The sequence below is a fragment of the Prinia subflava genome, chromosome 1 (genome assembly GCF_021018805.1).
Source record: "Prinia subflava isolate CZ2003 ecotype Zambia chromosome 1, Cam_Psub_1.2, whole genome shotgun sequence".
Classification (NCBI taxonomy): Eukaryota; Metazoa; Chordata; class Aves; order Passeriformes; family Cisticolidae; genus Prinia; species Prinia subflava.
Genome location: NC_086247.1, coordinates 25,510,245 through 25,529,084, shown reverse-complemented (window position 1 = coordinate 25,529,084; position 18,840 = coordinate 25,510,245). Strand labels below are relative to the sequence as shown.

The 18,840-nt window shown below is 38.0% G+C and overlaps 1 protein-coding gene across 1 annotated transcript; it reads right to left on the bottom strand.

Annotated features, from left to right (window-relative positions):
• Positions 1-1,343: 1,343 nt before the first annotated feature.
• CALB1 (calbindin 1) lies at positions 1,344-18,440 on the bottom strand. Its single transcript, XM_063391464.1, has 11 exons — positions 18,242-18,440; positions 17,888-17,964; positions 13,453-13,527; positions 8,784-8,867; positions 8,639-8,695; positions 5,608-5,685; positions 3,275-3,330; positions 3,139-3,178; positions 2,998-3,051; positions 2,796-2,867; positions 1,344-2,385 (listed from the first exon to the last, which is right to left on the bottom strand). Exons 1-11 carry the CDS (start codon positions 18,321-18,323, stop codon positions 2,272-2,274), a joined length of 789 nt encoding a protein of 262 aa, XP_063247534.1. The 5' UTR covers positions 18,324-18,440; the 3' UTR covers positions 1,344-2,271.
• Positions 18,441-18,840: the final 400 nt, after the last annotated feature.

Below are 18,840 nucleotides of genomic sequence, written 5' to 3'. Positions count from 1 at the left end.
TTACCCATACTTGTCACAATTTGCCTTGCACTGACGTTAGGCACCTTTGCCAGAACTGGGGTTTTAAACCGCTGTCTTTTAATCCAAGTTTTATTTAAGACAAATAACTGCAGGAAACCTCCTGTCCGTGGGTGACTGAGACCTGTTTTTTCTGTTGTGCCCTGCAGCAGAGCCAGCTGGTGGCTGGCAGCAGCAGTAGCACAAGGGTGGCTTCAGAACAGATCTGTGACAGTTACCTTTACTTAGGTTCAGGAAAACAGATTTTAGTTTCTGTCAAAGCACTTTAAAAACTTTGTCTCTCACTGTAATGATGTAGCAAACATATTTTTACACACGAAGTCTGGGGTTTTTTTCTTTACACTTTAAAAAATGTTAAAAAAAGGCAAAATCCAGGGTTTCAAGTGCACAATATGAACAATATCAATCATTTATTGTACTGATAGGCAGATTCACTGTTCCTTCACTTAATGTACACAATTGTATTTCACATTGCATAGAGAAAAGAGGAGACAAGCAGGTAAGACGTTAAATCACTGTGCATGGAGTGGGAGTAAAACAGTGTGAATGTGCTGGCTTAAACTTACTTTAGATTTTTGTGTGTGTTTTTTCCCAGCAAGACCCCATCCAGCACCACCTACCCCTTAACTTTCCAAGGCTCAGCCTGGAGAGAGCCCAAGGCCATTAGGCCATTCCTGAAATGGTATTTAGTTGCTTGAGTTCACCTGAAGAATTCAAGGATTCATTTCAGTGGGAGTTCATTGACTGTAGTCTTAAAGGATTGAGCCTCAGTGTTTGAGACACATTTCAAATAAAATGCATTTGCTTCCATTTGTTAAATAAGACACAGAGATGCATGTGAGGAGTTGTATATACCTAATCTGCTAATGTGGAATTGCTTCCAAAACAGTTGTACATGGAGGCAGCATAGGTATATTGGCTTTAAGACACAGCCCAATTTCCTTCCTTCTCCAGTACTTACTGGGAGCAGCGGCCTGGACATTCATGAAGTTGTCTGGCATAAAATTGATGTAAAGTAAAAAGGGAGCCAGGCCAAAAAACCCCAAGTATGCAAGAAGATAGGACTACTTCATAGTATAGTTCCCATTTAAAAAATACATCTCTAATATAATAAAAAGCAGAGCCCACCATGTAAACTAAATTATTAAATCGTTATAAAATCTGTACTATTTTTTTTTCATTTAGTGTCAAATTTTAATGCCAGTGAGATAGACTAGTAATTCAGTGTAAGATCCAAGGAGGCACATTTTTTTAAAATAGTCAGTTTGTCCTTTACATGGTACAGGTACAAGAATCCAGGAGATACACAAACTGGACACCAATACTCTTAGGATATTAAATTTAATTATAGATTACACAGAATATGATGTAAAAACAGCAATTTACTAGAATAATTATAACCTGCAAAATGTGAAAATAGTTTAGAAAATGGATTGTCATATTCTCTGACACAGCAATAGTCATGAAAGGTACACTTATAATACCATATGTTAATCTGTGTATTAACTATACTACCTGCCATTTAGCCAGGATTTCAAGACAGATTAAAGGCATTTATTTCTGAAGTGCCTATGTTTAAATTCAGTAAAACAGCTAGATTGAGAACACTATATTTTTATCAACTACTGCATGGAGATCTATCCCAGATAAATGCTTTGTCTATATGCTATGAATTTGTAATGAGAAGAGTAATTGTAAGACTGCAGAGTACAGACCTGTAAGTGGGTGCTTTGACAACTGAAAATATTTCTTAGTGCCTTATTAAATCTTTGGAAACAGACATGCCAATGTCTCTCCTATTTCATACCTAGATCATATTTAATCTGAATTCATGTTTTATATTTAAAACCTTCATATTTATTTGTTATGGGAAAGATATGTGTAGATCTTTTTGTTATGTAGTTTAACAAGAAATGTTGCAAGTGTCAAAGGATATGATGACCACAGCAATGTCAGCAGGTTTAATTTTTCTCCGGCTGTGTTTATGAAACCGAAAAACCCAACCAAAACCAACTCTGACATATTTAGTTTCTTTTTGAATATACAGACTGGCCCAAACACTGACATTCTCTTTATCAATCTTATTGTTACAAAAACTGTACATTACAAACAGTATAGAAACAAACTGAAAGGAATGTGCCACACATCCTGGCTAATTTTCTATATGCAGTTTAAAAATACAGCCTACTCCCTTATAGTGCACTGTTATTGTGTAGAGTACATCACTAGTTAAGTGGACATGATAGAAGAGCTCTAGTTTTCCTCAGCACAGAGAATAAGAGCCAGTTCTGCTCGGTAAAGCTTTCCTCCATCAGACAAGGCCATGATGCTTTTCTTGTATGTTGCAAGGTTGGTAATGTCTAATTCCTATTTAAAGAACAGATAATGCTTTATAATCCTGTTTAGTTATCAGCATGAACAAGTTTACTTCCAATGCAGGAAATGAGAAAAAATCCCAGGTATTCTCAGCCTGTCTAACAGCAACACACTAAATTGTTTTTATATATTTGTTGTTACCCATGTGATAGCCATGTGTTAGCTTGCTGCTGGCTGGGGTCTCAGCAGCAAGCAAGCTCCTGACAGTGTAACTGTGTAATCACAACTCCCCTGCCTCAGGATTTACACTGCTATTATTTCCACCACAATTTTTAGTTGTACTTTGACTTCAGGAATTATGACTTAGAAGCGCTATATTTATCTTATTAGGGTGGATTAAAGTGTCCTTAAAATCCAAATTAAATCTAATCTCTAAGGGGAAAGAAGCCCTCTAGGATTACCTTTTTGTTCTTTTCACAGAGATCCTTCAGTAGGGCATCAAGTTCATTTTCATCTATATAGCCGTTGCCATCCTGAAAAATACCATTAAAGATAATTTTAAACATTTATTTTAATTCCAGATGTTATGGCTAGTTTTCCAGAAATTTAAAAATAAGTGCCAATAAACTACGCCATTAATAAAAACATTTTTTTAAGACTTACTTGATCATACATCTCAAAGGCATTATTGAATTCTTTTGCACACATTTTGACACCCTAAATGCCAAAAGGAAAACAAACCCATTAATGACACCAGTTATGTGTGATGGTAATAGGTTACCTGAAGAATGTGAATATTCATACCTGAAATTTAATAAGAAAATTTTCCTGTACAGGCAGTAGTCTTTGGAGAGAAAAAAACAAAGGTCAAAATATTTAACTGTTCCTATTACAGCACTTGCTATATGATATTTGTTGTGAAAAGAAACAGAAGACATACCTGGCCAGTTCAGTAAGCTCCAGCTTTCCATCATTGTTTGCATCAAACATCCTGAGCTGAAAGAATATATAATTTTACATTGCTATTCAAAATTACTCAACCCAATAAAGAAAACTCTTATTTGGAAAACTTAAATCCAATTAACTTTGTCCTGAAATGATGTCCCCAGGTCGCGTTTGCTGTGTAATACGTTTATTTTAAGTACTAAGTAATTTATAGTAATTGATTTTACTGCAAAATCTTGATAAGAAACCAGATAAGCAATTCTGATTAATCTGTGGTAAGGTAGGTCTTAACCTGCCTACATTAATGAATTAATGTCCTGTATGAGAAAAGTGCATGTAATCATTTATAAATGACAGGAATGTTGATGTGATAACATTTTACTTTTGACTTCATGTCTCATGCTTGGGTAATAGAATCATCATTCTCTATTCATAAAGATGAAAAACTGTTGGGCCATAAATTCTCTAGACAGAAAACAATAGGCATTTCATTCAATTGAATAGGTCTAAGTATTTAAGTAAAGACAATATTTTGTTACTGTGATATATTTAAAAAAAAAAGTGAACAGATGTTGCAGACAATCATATTTTTTTGATGGCATGAAAATGGGAAAATAAATCTCTCCCAAAACACATAATTAAATTATAGTAGTAACTATGTTAATATAATTTCACAAAATAAGTGATTACTGTTTCTAACAATTTTTAATATCTGTACTATTAAAATGTTTTCCTTTGAGGCCTTGAAAGGATGAGCTCCTGCTGCCTGAGAGGTACAAATATCTTATAACAGCTATTAGAAGTAGATAAAGATATTGCTCCTGCATAGGACTTTCTCTTCCAGTGTTTATGTCTGTGTAGTTCCATTTTTCTACTTTCAAAAATTATATTGCACTTGCTATATAAAAGAGTCACAAAAGCAGCAGACTACAAAACATTGTATTGAAAGCACCATCACCCACACTCCATCCCATCATCTGCAATCACAGTAATTTTAGATGTAATTTATAGGTAAGAGGAAAAGCAACATCCTGTACTGACATATATGCATAAACATATATCCTTTTAAAGAGGGGAGTAATGTAATGCAATGAAAAAGACCTAATTTCACTTTGTTAATACACAATAGATGACAAAGGATACCAGAAAAAAAAGTGGCCAATTCTACAAATGTTTATTTCTACACAACACCGTGGTTCCTTTTAACACTTCCTTCCTTTGTATAAAAGCATCTGCCTTGCCTGCATTTCCCAGGAAGACAGATTTGCATTTGAGGGAGGTAAGCAGTGGCAGCTGTGAACTTATTCTGTATTTTGATGAGTTGTTAGGGGCTGGCTCTGGCTGCCAGCATCGGCTCAGTGCGTTTTCTATGATCTTTCTGTTTTCTGAGGAGATGATTGGAGACCTGGGCTTATTTTTTTTCTTCCTTTATAACAAAATTCTTTGTCAATCTGTGTGTCTGTAGAGGCAAGAACTTATAGCACACTTTAGGATGATTTATACTGATACAATGATTGAGCAGATTTTTCCAGGACAAACACAAGTTTTGTTCAGTCAATCTTAAGCCAGTTTGATGGCTAGTACATCTACCTAGCATATTTTTGATTGTTAGAAGTATTTTAGAATGAAAACAAGATGGTAAAACAAAAAATGAAGAGTTGCACACTTCTTGAAGACCAGAATTCTTTTTTCTTGAAAAGCCCATGCAAAAGCCAGTACTGGTCCTTACTATGGAGTACCATAGCAATGGGATGGACAGATTATTTCAAGGATGGGCTGATTTAAGCCCAGGGAAGCAACAGTTTTGCTACAGTGTTTATCTAAAACATCAATTTATCTTTCTTGAAGCAAGGGGAGTAGGGAAGTGTGAGATGTTTGTAAATCTAAGGAAGCTACCATGCAGGGATGGCTTTTAAGACAAGAGACAGACACCACAGGAGTGAGAGAAGGAAAAACATAGAAAGTAACACCAAATTAATTTGACCTAAACATAATCATATAATTATGACAAGAACAATTTTGGTGCTATGAAATGTGAGGCAATTAGAGGCACAAGGAAGCAAATCAGGGAAAATACTATGGCATGGAATGATGTTATATAAATACCAAGAAGGTTAAAAATTCCTGGGCTTTTCTTCTTAAGCAGTACTGAAAGCTGCCCATCAAAGCTCTGTAGCTGCAGAAATACTTGCAGGGCTAGGTGCCACAGTTGTCTTTCTCTTGCTATGGCATAGTCTGACTGAGACCTGGTGGATCTCCAAGTCTCCTTCCAGTGGCTGAAGTTAAACAGAGTTTGGATTAGCCCGTTGTGCCTGTAAATAAACTTACCATTATTTCTGTGTATTCCGTTAGCTTTGAGTCTTCAATCTGCTTATTTGCTTTCTGTAATAAATCTTTCAAGAAGCTCTGTTAAAATAAATACAGTAATAGATGAATTTTTATCTAAAGAATAAAATGTTTGACTCACTAACTTCAGATTAAAGTAAGGGGAAATACTATTTACTTCCACTATAGTATTTACTACCGAATCCCAAATAAAGAGGAAAAAAATAGTTATTAACAGCTAAGAATATATGTTTCTTTTGATAAGTTCAAGTATGTTGCATTTTATTTGGGAAAAGTAACTAATAAAACTTCCTGCATTGTATGCCATTTGTTGTATTGTGAATTTGGAAAAGAAGTTTGGCTTTCAAGTATACTGCTTCTTAATCAGCTCTATCAGCAAACTAAACTAATTAACCTTGGGTCTCCTTGGAAACTTGTATGTTTAATCACTTCTTGAAACATCGGAACAATTTTACAGGAAGGATCAATGATTAATCAAGTTTTGTCCTTGCCTATGGCAGTACCTGATGCTAAAAGTGAATATTGCTTCTTCCTACCTTGTGTTTCAAATGTGTGCAGCCAATTTTGTTGCATTTTTGAATGAGAATTTGATGTCACATGACTTGAAGCACCAGCCACTTTTACTTTAAAAAATAAGATGGTTTCCACCCATTCCATGTTTAAAATATCTGTACTAGATGTGTGACATCAAAAAAAGAAAGAGACCAAATTGTAAAGCAGAGGCATAACAAGACCTGATGAAGGACCTAATTCCTGCCATCAGTTGGAGTGTCATTATTTTTTGTGCAAGTTTTGGGCACATTTCAAGATAGAAAATGGGAGAGCTTATATGAAAATATACTTTTATTCCTGAACCTGAATGCAACCATGTCAATAGTTGTATGACTAAAACCTACTATAGTTCTTTTAGCCTGGCCCAGTCCATGCTGAAGGCCCTTCCTGGTGGCTTGTATAATGAGGAACACAACTGAGATGTGAATGGATGTTACAGAATCATGTTTAATCTTGTGTGCTTCAATGGAAAATAGAAGTGGAAGGGAAATTAAAAGGCTATTAAGTCCATGTCTCAAAAAAGGATTCTATCAATCTAACCTTCCTGAATTACTCTCTGATCTGAGCTATTGCCACACCTTTCCTAAATACAGGCAGCAATGAAGAGTCTGCCTCCCCCTTAGACAACATATTCTACTGCCATTACTATTGTTATAAAATTTTCCTGATTCCCAGCTTAAATTTCACTTACCAAGTTGTAAATGGGTGTACTCCTCCCATAGCAAATACTTAAAAATGTTTGGGCTTGCCAAGAAATACTGATCTAAAAATAAAACTGGACATCTATGTCTTATTTTCAGTGTTAAATTGGCCTCTTTCTCTGAGGCAAACGAAACCTCACACCACAAGAGAAATGAACCATTAGAGATTTAGTTAAAATGTCTTCATTCTCAGCTGGCCCTCAATCAGCCCAGCCTTTTAAAATCTATTTTAAAATACAGCAGTCAGCAGGCATCATCTAACAGCTGGAGAGTTCTCAAGTGCTACCTTTTCCTGATCCTACCAACTTTCAATGCACTGACCTGGTGCAACCAGTCAGCAGAAGAATGGGCTTGTCTGCCTTAGAGTTACCCTAAGCTTAGATCCTCAGCAAATGTCACACAGATATCAAACTCAAAAGAGAAAGGGAAAAGGAAAAAAAGATTTTCTGTCATGAATTCTTTTTCTGAGCAGAAGAACAGTAAAGGTGTTGAACAGTTTGATCTCCCGGTGCTTTATTTAAAACTTACATCACTCTTCTTTATACTACATATGGACAAAATAGTCCAAATTAGATGGATAAACACTGCTAGATCTTTCTCTTGCTATGAGTTGCTTTGATTCCTTTGAATGTAAAGCTACAATAATGAATCAAATGCAGTTGAACTGTGGAAAATGGCACCTTTCTACTCAGAAAGCCGTTGTATATGAGCATCAGTTCTATGAGGAAAGGCAGAGAGAATTGGGACGCTGAAGCTTGGAGAAGAGGAGCTTCAGGAAAACATCATCAAAGTATATAAATACTTCAAGGGAAGGTGCAAAGAGGATGGAGCTAGGCTACTGACAGGACCAGAGGCAGTGGTCACAAAGTGAAACACAAAATGTTCCCTCTGAGCATCAGGAAATAACATTTTCACTGCAAGGGTGACACAGCATTGGCACAGGTTGCCAATGGAGGCTGTAGTGTCATTCTTGGAGACATGCAAAGGGCATCTGAACAAGGTCCTGAGCAACTGGCTCTGGGTGGTCTTGCTTGAGCAGAGGGATTGGACCAGATGACCTCCAGAGGTTCCAAACAACCACCCTGTGATTCCATGACACTAACAAAGCATCGACAAATTGATGTTGGTTGTATGACTAAGGAAATAAAATCACTCACTCTTGTTTCAAGACTTCTGAACTATGCAAGGCTGAGATGGCTAATGGGATAACCTCGATTCTGCTCTTATTTGTGCCTTTTAAAGCTGATACCAAAATCCTACTAGGTTAAGCAAGCAGAGGCAGCATAATTCCATTTGTGTTAGTCCAACAGTATTACAGTAAGGAAATGGTAGGGTTACGTGGTACTTGAGACAGCATCAACTGTCCAGCAGCATAGTGATTAATAGTAGCGGTGCTCTTAAGAAAAAACACAACAAAGCTGCTCTTTTCCCTAAGAGGCCAAAAAAATAACCAACATAGCTGTCAGAGACTCATCTTGCCTACCTAATCTTTCTCACTTCTAAACTACCTGGTACACTAAGTTATTTGATACCAACACTGATCTGAATTAAAACGTGGCTTAAAAAAAACATTGATCAGATTAGAGTTTCACTTTAAATAATTTACTGGCGATAAAAACATCAGCTAATTGTACTGCATATTTTGTCACGTTTGAAATGCAAAAACATTCACACGTGGGTATCTGAAGAAAGAGATCGCAGCACAGGCTGTAATCCAACACCTGTTCTCCTGTTGTGCATGCTCACAGATACTGGTTTACCTTAAGCTCCTCAGAATCAATGAAGCCACTGTGGTCGCTGTCATATTTCCTCCATGTCTGCAATCAGAATGTGAATGCTTTAATGATATGTTTACGGCAAACAGGTCCTCGATGGTTTTACAACAAGCAACTTTTCATACTGTACCTGCATGAAGTCTTCACTTGACTTTAGCTGCTGGCATCTGAAGAACAACATGAAATTCTCTTCCGTTGGCAATACCTGAGCAAGCTGTAACAGAATTTAGGAAAGATTAAATTTTGGCTCCTCATTAGGCCAGCTGAGTCTGTAATAGAGCATGAAGATTTTTAAAAGTGTATGAAATTGTTTGTGCTGCTGTTCACACTGCTTCTGCAGTATTGTGACCTGCTTAGAAGCTTCATCCTGCTAGCTGAAGTGTTTGGAAGATGCCTCTGAAAGGCTTCTGGCTTGCAGCTTTGTCACAATCATCAAGGTCAAACAGAACTTGAGGTCTGAGAGAAGGGAGTGAGGTAGCATTTTTCCTAAAGGGTAGCTGGGGAAAGGGGAAAAAATTCACCCATTCAGAATTAGGATCTGTATCCACTGAATCAGCTTAACACAAGGATTCACAGAGGATAAGTGTGAAGGACCATGAATTAGGAAACTGAGAAACGCAGACTACTCAGATACCAAGGAAGAGCAAGAAAGAAAGAAACACTGACATGAAGAACATGTGTGTAATGTAAATGGTTAAATATAAGGAAAAGCCAGGAGAAAAAAAAAAAAGAAAATAGGGAGGATAAGGGATGGCGGTTCTCATTTGTCAGTCACAGAGATGTGTTCAAAAAGAGCTATAAATACCAGAAAGAAATCAAGAGGGCTTTTAGCCCTGCAAAACTAGGGATGTTTCTTCCAATGCCTTTTCCTTACAAAAGGCTTTTTTAAAATCAGACATTATTGTACTGATTATTGAAAATGTTCATTTACTATAACTCAATTTTGGCAAGTGACAAATGTAGAAGATGGAAAGTATGCTGTATAATTTAATGTAAAATCATGACTTGTTTTTAACAAAAGCCCATTTTTTTTCAGTCCTCAAAATGTATGAAATATGTTTTGATTAAAAAAAACTTTTTACTTGAAGAATAGACCAGCTGTGCTTACTATGGAGAAAATGGAGAAAGACAGATTTCTTAGCTGCAGTCTTTTATGTAAAATGGCATCTGCAGACTTTCTGGAGTTCCATCTTAAAATTTTGATTCGAATTTTTGGTTTTCTGCCTTCATTTCACACCCTTGAATATTTTGTTCTATTTCAGTGCTATTGCCTAATTGCTGAGGCTTTTTTATTGGGAACCAGCAGAGCCGTAAGTGACTTCAGCTCTCACCCCACAGACACAACAACATTATGGAGACATATCTCTTGTTTCTCTAAAATCATATATGCAAGGAATCAGTTAAATTCTTTTAGTGTTGGTACAGCTGAAAAGACACTTCAGAGCACTCTCCTTACAGAACTGGTGCAGCTGATGACAGGATGTCAGGCCCGTCAGAGCCTTCTGAGTGCTTTTGCCAGGCTGAACATGAAATCACAATCAACCCAAGAAATGCGTTTTTGTCAGCAGCTTTCAAAAACTCCACCATTATAAATAGCATATACACGTATGGGTAAGTTTATATTTATGTGTACACAACAGCTAAATGTGTGTAACTTAGTCCTGACTTACGAAAAGATGTCTTTATTTCTCTCATGACAAAAAAGCTTCGATTTTTAGAGTACCCTCCTATTTAACAGCAAATGTCAAATGGAAGAACTATTTAAAATAAAAAAAAGATAGTTTGGGAGAAGTGGCTGATTATAACAATGGGAAAGGATTTGCCTGTGTGGAAAATACAAATAAGATGTCGTTCAAAGACATAGCTAACTCCTGTGGATTTTGCAAGGGCACCATAAAATAGTAACTGTCCAAAGGATCATTAACAGCTTATTAGCAGTACCAAACTGTATTTGAGGCACAGAATATATTACCTCTGGAAGAAAATTACCTAATTTTAAACTATACCTCTCACCCTTTTTAAGTCTCAGGGGAAAGCATTAAATTGCTTTTTGTGGAAGACTGCAGTATTAATGGGATGAGTAGATCGTGTGGAAACTGGTTCAACTTCCCAGTCCCAGTTTTATACCACTAGCAAGAAGAAAGATGGAAACCTGGTGTTATTTAAGGGACGACTTTGTGAACATATTTGAGTAAGAGTGCAGACCACTGCAAGTCTGTGTTTGGCAGCAACAGTAGTTTAGTGAGCCTTGAGCTTTGCTGCTTTTATGGAGAAGCTTGGTTATCTCTGGATTGCAAATAATAGAGGACAGCTACAAAGCCTGAGACTGGTTTGACTCCTCTCTGGTCAGCTGCAGGCTGAGGTGTGTCTTTATAGGTTACCTAGCAGAAAAAATACTCTCAATATCTAAAACAGTATCAGAACTATTTTTTAGACATTGTTCTCTAAGTAAATTCCATTAATATTTAATGCTATTTAAAATTCCTTTCACCTGATAGAGTGAATTTGCTTTTTAAAATCCTATAATAGAGCATGGGAGTACAAAGAATATTTTAGGCTAATAAGTAGTCGATTTTATGGCAGCAGTAATCTTCAAATAATTTGAATATGAAATTGCTGCAGTTCTGAGTTTTGAAACCTTGGGTTTCGCAGCCACATTTTAGTAAAAGTATTGGTCTCAATGAGTACAAAAGGTGAACCAAAGGTCTCTTACACAATGGCAAGAGAGTGGGCAGGTCAGGCTCTGCCTTTAGCTGGAGGACACTAAGTAATAGCCAGTGAACTAAATGCAGTGTGCTTGCAAAGACAGAATCAACACTTAATCTGAGCTGAAAATCCACTTCTTCCTCTGTGAAGCCACCCAGGCCTCCTCTTTATCTCAGTCAACAGACTTTTCCTGAAAACTCATTACTGGCTGGCGCATTCCTCGTCAAATGTTGGGTGTTCATTTTGAGGGCTGGGAGTCTGATTGGCTTTATGTAAGCTTTCTTAAATAGTGTTCACACAATTTTCAGAAAAATTATTTGATGTACTATGTAAATGAGAACAATCTGGAATTACTGGAATTTTTTTTTTATATAAGGAAGGAGAATTGAGTCCAAATACCAACTTTAATATCATACTGCTCTGCATGCACCACACATTTCGTGAGTCCCATCAGCAGTTTCCAAATCAAGCTTCATGCTGATGTAAGGGAAACAAAATATAGCTATTGGGTTTGGAAACTGCTATATTAAGGGAGAAAGTCCCCTCAGTCACTGAACTCCATACCATCACTATTCAGTTGCTTCCGTGCATGCTGAGCATGCTTGGCACTTCTTTGGGGGTGGTGAACCATATCAGACCCTATTGGATTTGCTCATCATCACTCATTAGGTCAATATCAGAATCAGAAATAGAATTTGAAAGGTAAAACTTCCAGTTATCTTTCCTAAGTGAAGAAGCACAGTCTTTTTCAAGGCACTGTTCACACATCCTTCTTGCATCAGTGCCTGCTATACAGATATTCAAAATTACTAATTTAAGTTATATTCTTCAATAACAAATAAATTAGCATTTGTTAGTCCAAAACAAAAAAATATTTGTTATATCTAATAAACACTACTTCCTTCAAGATGCAAAGATATTTAATTAATGCTAAATAGTGTTAAAAGATGCACCTTTAAAAATCCATTGTGGCTGCAAGTGAAACCAATTGTTTGTATTTCTGTGGTAGTTTAGTCCTAATTACATATGCCTTTAAACAAATATATAAAATTCAGACACATGACAGAGGAGGAAAGGTATCTTGAAATGATCTGTTGCATCAGCACTGATAGTTTCTATTGACTTCTACAGATTCTCTTCAGTCCTCTGTCTTATAATTAGATACTGACCCAAAGCTGGTCAGTGCAGAAATTTTGCAGGCCTGGCTTGTTTCCAGCTGTTTCTTAATTAGCTCTCTAGGTCAGATTTCTTATTATCCAGAAAAATATATAATATCATTTAATAATAAAACCGCAGTCTCACTGCAGTCAGTGATATAAATGAGTCGTCGATTTAAGCTCAGAGCAGTGACTCCCTCACACTGTAACCCTATAACCCCACAAACTCTCCTTTTTGACTTGCAGTGCTGAGGAGTAAAATTCAGAGAAAACACAACAGTTCCCCCCTTTCCTAGCAAGGAATACAATTATTAAGTTATACAATTGTTGAGCAGGTGTACAAGGAGAAGCTGGTTATCTTCCGCCTCTTCAGAAAATGGGAGCAAGGAATATGAGAATTTTCTGCCTGCACTTCTGTTAAAGTTCAAGAAAGGAAATCCTAAGACATTCTTCCTTAGTCATGATTAACATGCTGATTGGGTACCATACCATATTTGGGTTTTTTTAGAATAGACTACATACAGTGACTGCCCGATTAAGTTCACTCGGATGTTATCACTATTAGGAATGGTGACAGAGCATGAGTTCAAAATCACAGCTAGCACTACAACACATTACTTTTCACACCTTTTTAACTTAAATTTCCAAAAAATAACTTTCATCTACTTTGTAGAAAACTTGAATTGCTGTTGATGCTTATTTATATTGAATAAAGGGAGAAAAGTTAAATGACTTAGTGCAATGTCTGGAATGTGGTAAGGAATACATTACGTGTTAATGAAAAGATTTTGTTAGTGAAAAGAAAAAATAGAGATCTTAAAGGAGAGCAAGAAATATTCTGTGTATCTAAAATTCCAAAGTATTGGCATATTATGCTCACATTGTTTTGTGCTAAATGTATTTTCTTCAAATAATGTTACAAAGTAACTGTCTTACCTCAACTATACCTATTTTGCCATCAGTAGACTTCCCGTACTGGTCCACAAAAGCTTTCATTTCAGGTGTTAAATCCTACAAAGTTACAATGATAGAATTATTATTTTAAAATACCACAAACATATGTAAACATATTTGAATAACCTATTATTTGGCAAATTATATACCACATTTGTACTCATACATTGCAGCTACACTCGCCGAGTTTAAATGAAAATGATCATTGTTTTTTATAATAAATAACGTCATTCTGATATTTTTTTTTTCCTAGGGAACTATAGCTGGTGAGAATGATTGGCATCTAAATACTTAGAATGTTATTTTAGTTTACAGAATGAAAAAATTATAAAGACAGATGTGTTAGAAGATGTGCCTAAGAGTTCTTTTGTTTAAGATGGTGACATTGAAGTTCATAAGTAATTATTACTCCATTTTCTCAGTTTTCACTTTTAAATCAGTAACTTGAAGGCAGTGCACAATCTTTCAAAATAAGGAAAAAATTTCAGTATAATACATCTGAACACCAAAATAGTCTTGCCACGTCTTTGAGTGGATTTTTTCTGAACAATAGATGCTATTTTAATCTTAAAAGATCTCATCATAATATTATATTTTTGACTGTTTAGTATTTGGTTATCATGGAAACAGAGTCAAAATGTCACTGCTTAAATGTAGAAAGGGAGATTTAGGCATGAGAATTCTTTTAGCAGTACCTTAAATCTGACAGAATAAAGCCATCGTTGTTGCCCATATAAATTATGGTCCGTGCTATACATCTGTTCTCTAATGATTATTCTCATTCTACACTACAGCAAAAAGTGCCAGTCTTGGGGTAATAGCTAAATATTTTATTTCACACTTCAACTTGACCTGCCTCTCTTTGATATGAGATGTCGTCAACCTTCAATACTGATTAAACCTTTGGTTTACAGTTATATTGAAACAATAGGCAATTCCACCATTGTTGATGAAGTTACATCAGGAAATTAAAGGTTTAGTTGTTATAATAGATCGGATTATATAGGACCTAAGTGATTTTCTCACTGGAGATACTGGGACTCTCAGCTGTACAAAGTCCGCTGTAGCTTGTCCCAAATTTCACCTGCCAAAGCTAACTAAAATGTCAGTTCCCTGTAGCTGATGCAGTCACGGCCTAGTATCCTATTTCTGTCAAAGTCATCCATAGCAGGTTAGTAATTTGCCGTGGCTTTAATTAGAGATGGGGTTATTAATATAATGGACTTCAAAGTCACCTTTCATCTAATGATCCCAAAGTAGAGACAAGTTTGCTTATCAGATAGAATGGAGAATTAGACACTTGGATTTTAATTAGTCCTGGTTAAATATTTTACTAATCTTTCTAATAGCAACTCTACAGTGCCAGATAGTGTCCAGCCATTGAAAGAGGCACAGTTGATTACAGGTTAAACGAAAGAGGAAGCTTATCCTCTAGTTTATTATTCAGAAATTATGGTGAGTTTTTTGGTGTTCACTTCACCTGCTCATGAGCTGCTTGAAGAATTATTTGAGTTATGTTATTCAAATAAATATTTTTGGTCAAAAAAACTTGCCTAAATTCAACCAAATCTAGTCCTAAACCTGACACAGATGCAGTGCTCAATTTCTGAAATGGAGAAACTAGCCCTTCACACCTCAGTCAGACACCTCAGAAAAGACACTTTTCCAACAAGTGGAAAAAAATAGCTTTTTTTGATAAGATTTGAAAATGTAAGGATAGTTGGCATGACAGAAACACTCACATAATTGTACTCATAAATCATACTTCTGAGGAGAAATATTGTGATTATCTGTATAAGCAGGGAAAGTGAGAAAAGGACGTGGAATAGCTCAGGCAAGATCCACCACTGACACTTTATGAAGCTCTGCGTTGGCCACTTACACCCCAGAGTTTCTTTTGGCAATTGGCACATCCAAATAGAGAATGTATTGCATAAATGTGGGTCACTATAAACACAAACTATGTTTATACACTTTTGTTGCTTCTATCTTTATAAAAAAGTTCTTTTAACATGGCTGAAGTTATACAGGATCAATTCAGTACCTACCATAACGCACGAAGCAAAAAGGCCTAGTGGTACCAAGCCCAAGCACGAAAACTTCTGAGTAGACATTCCCCCTTTCAGGGGAGCTAGCCTGAATCAAACTGCATGCTACCTTTCTGTCTGAGAAAAAGCAGCTGTGAAAGTACAAGGCTTACTGAGTGGATTAATACAAGGATTAGCATCAGAACATAATTAGAACAGTTCTGTAATTGGGAAGAATATTGGGAAATATTAAACCATCCTATTTAATGACAGCATCAATGTGATTCTTTAATGCATGTGTCATGACTGATGTAAAATCCAGCTATGAAGAATGCATAATTGAATATTTCAAAAATAGTGAGCAGAAGAGTGACCTGAAATGCAGAAGTTAATGATGACAAAGAAGCTTTGGGGTGTTAAAAGAAGGACAGACAAGGAAATGACATATAACCTACACTAGTTTCTCAATGTCCCTTCTGGCAAAAGAACAGATATTCAAAGATACTGAATTAGTATCCCATGAGACAAAAAACGAACTGATGAGATGCTTGTTTAGCAAATGAGCCTTCAAAAGCAAGAATCGGGTTAGATTTGAAACCTAAGATGGCATATAGCTGTACTGCAGAGCCTACAGACCAGGTGCTGAATTTGGTTTTGTTACAGTAGATCGCTCTTTTTAGCAGAACACTCTAAAGCTATGTTTGAGTCAGAGAAATGGGACAGGAAAAAAATGTCTGAGCATTTTTCGAATACAGTATCAGATACCTGCAGGAGTTATTAAAAAAACTCACACGCATTATAACATTTGTAGCAGATAAGAATAATTCTTCAAGAGTTTCTATGTTGCTTTGATTAGGCTATGTTTTTAAGAGATGCACACTTGCTTCGAGAGAGAAAGGATCCTGATAAAATTATAAATATATTTTTCCTTGAGCTTCTAATTAATTTTTCAACTACTCAATTACATATTAGCATTTCTATTTAACAATGCCATTCATACTAAATATAAAGAGGCTTTGATATCTTCTTTCTACCAAGCAAACTTAAGTTTCCTGCACTTTGGAAAAGAAGAGAGATTTGTTCTGTTGCAGTACTTGAAATGTATTGAAGTTGTTTATCTTTTCTGTGAAAAAAATTAGATTTTTTTCCTTCTAAAAACCCACATTCCTTTCCAAAATTTCTGTTTTGTTTTGAAGTTTTTTTAACTTCGATTTTGCATTATTTTATTTTTAATTTTAGTTTGAACATGCACTCAGGAAAATGAGAGCCTACACCAATGTCTCTAGTAAGAATTAACTGCTACCTAGACTGTGGTAACATTAAAGGCATTGCTGGTCAACAGATTTTCATATGTGTAAAGTTTCAATTCATACAATTTATATGATATAATTGTCCACAAAAGCTATTAAGATTCATATTAATTTTTTTCTCCATTTATGTCTAAAATATATAAGAACTTTCAAAGCAAAGTTAATTATTGAAAATCTATTTCTCAGTTTGGAGGCATTCTTATTATGCAGTAATCTATTTCCTCCATGCACATATCATCCACTTCATTTTTTTTTCCATTTCTTCTGAAGTCCTCTAGCATAGATTCATTAAGACCAAATCCATTAAGTTATATATTAGGCTTTGATGCTAAAGGTGGTTCTATTTTTACATGAAATCTTTAATTTCTTTCTTTCTCCCTTTTCTTTCCCCCTCTGCATGGGTATAGTTTGGAGGAAGTGAATAATTAATGTTTCGATAACTCATACACAGAAGTGTTTTGACAACACTGTCAAAAACTTCGCTGTCTCTCTGAGCCAGGATTTGGTACTCATATTCCCGGTGAAGAGCAGTAAGTGTTTAGGAGTATCTGCAGATCTATTTAGTGACCACCAAGGGGCAGAAACGCATTTCAGCCCGTGCTGCCCATTAGGTGTGAAATTAGAAGGGTCCAACTACCCTTAAGTGTTCGGTTTTTCTCTTCCTCTTTTTTTCATTTTTTCCTCTCTCCCCCCCGCTCTCTCCGCCAGTTTTAATGAGCACATATCTAGATCAGATAAGATTAATTGCAATGGAATAAGGTCCCGTCCAAGACAGAAAGACAGCATCCATGCATTTCTTGACTTTTCTTTTTAAGCACTGTCAGAAGTATCAGCTTGTAGCCTGGCAAGGTGGGAGCGGGAGCCGCTCGTCAGTGAGGTGGACCCTGGTCTCACCTTTCCAAAGCAGACGATTTATCTGATTTGCAGCCTGCTCATTTCTAACCAAGCTAATTTCCTTTGCCCGGTGCATGAACCGTGTGATGGCGAGAGAGGACAGAAGGAACCGGGGCACTGGAGTTTGCTCAAGAAAACTCTTCTTTCCCGAAGAAGATGGAAAAGTGGGGCGAAACATTAACCTACCAAGCCCGCCTTCTTCCGTGCCTGCTGCAGCTCCTGGATGAAGTTTTGTAGCTCCTTCCCGTCCATGAACCCATTGCCTACAACACAAAGAGTTACGGCTGCCGTCACCGCTCCCTCCAAACTCTCGGTTCTCCAGCGCCGGCGGGGGCGTCTCCGCCCCGGCTGCTCCCGCCTGCGAGCGGCTCCCCGCGCACCTCTCCGGCCCCGGCCCGGGCCCCTGACGGCTCCGGGGCTGCGGGCGCCGGGCGGCACCGGGCCGGTGTCGGGCGGGCAGCGATGCTGTCCTCCCAGCCTCCCGCGGGCTCGCCCCCCTCGCCCCCCGCGCCCCCGCCGCCCCGGAGGGAAAGGAGTCACCGTCGGAGTCGTAGTGGTGCCAGATCTCGAAGAACTGGGCGGCCGAGATCTCCACGCCCTGCAGGTGGGTCTCCGCCGTCATGGTGGGCGCGGGGCGGCGCGGGGGGGCGCTGTCCGCGGTCCTGACTGCTCTGACCGCGGCCGGCGCGGAACGACAGCGGCGGCTCCGACGGCTCCTCCCGCCGCCGCCCCGCCGAGGGCTATTTATGCGGCCGGCCCGGCCCGGCCACTCCCCCCGGCGCTGCCCTCCCTCTCCGCGGGCCCCGGCGCGCCCTCCCCGCCCTGCGCGGGGGGGCCGGGGTCTCCCGGCGGCGGCACCCGGGCTGGGTCCGGCCCGGCCGCGGAGCCCTCGGGAACCGACACCCCTCGACGTGGGAGGGGTGTGAGGGCGCCGAGCGGGGAGAGCACCGCTGAACGACCCACTCAGGAGTGACTGCGCATCACTTGCTGTGGAGGGCATGCCCGTGAGACGTGGGGACAGAGAGGGAGCGCATCCTCCCAGTTTAGCCGTGGGGTTTCCACAGGGAAGAGGGTCCTGAATTTTGGAGCGTGGCTTGCAGCACCTCAGGATATCTTGTTACAAGAAAAACAAAAACCAA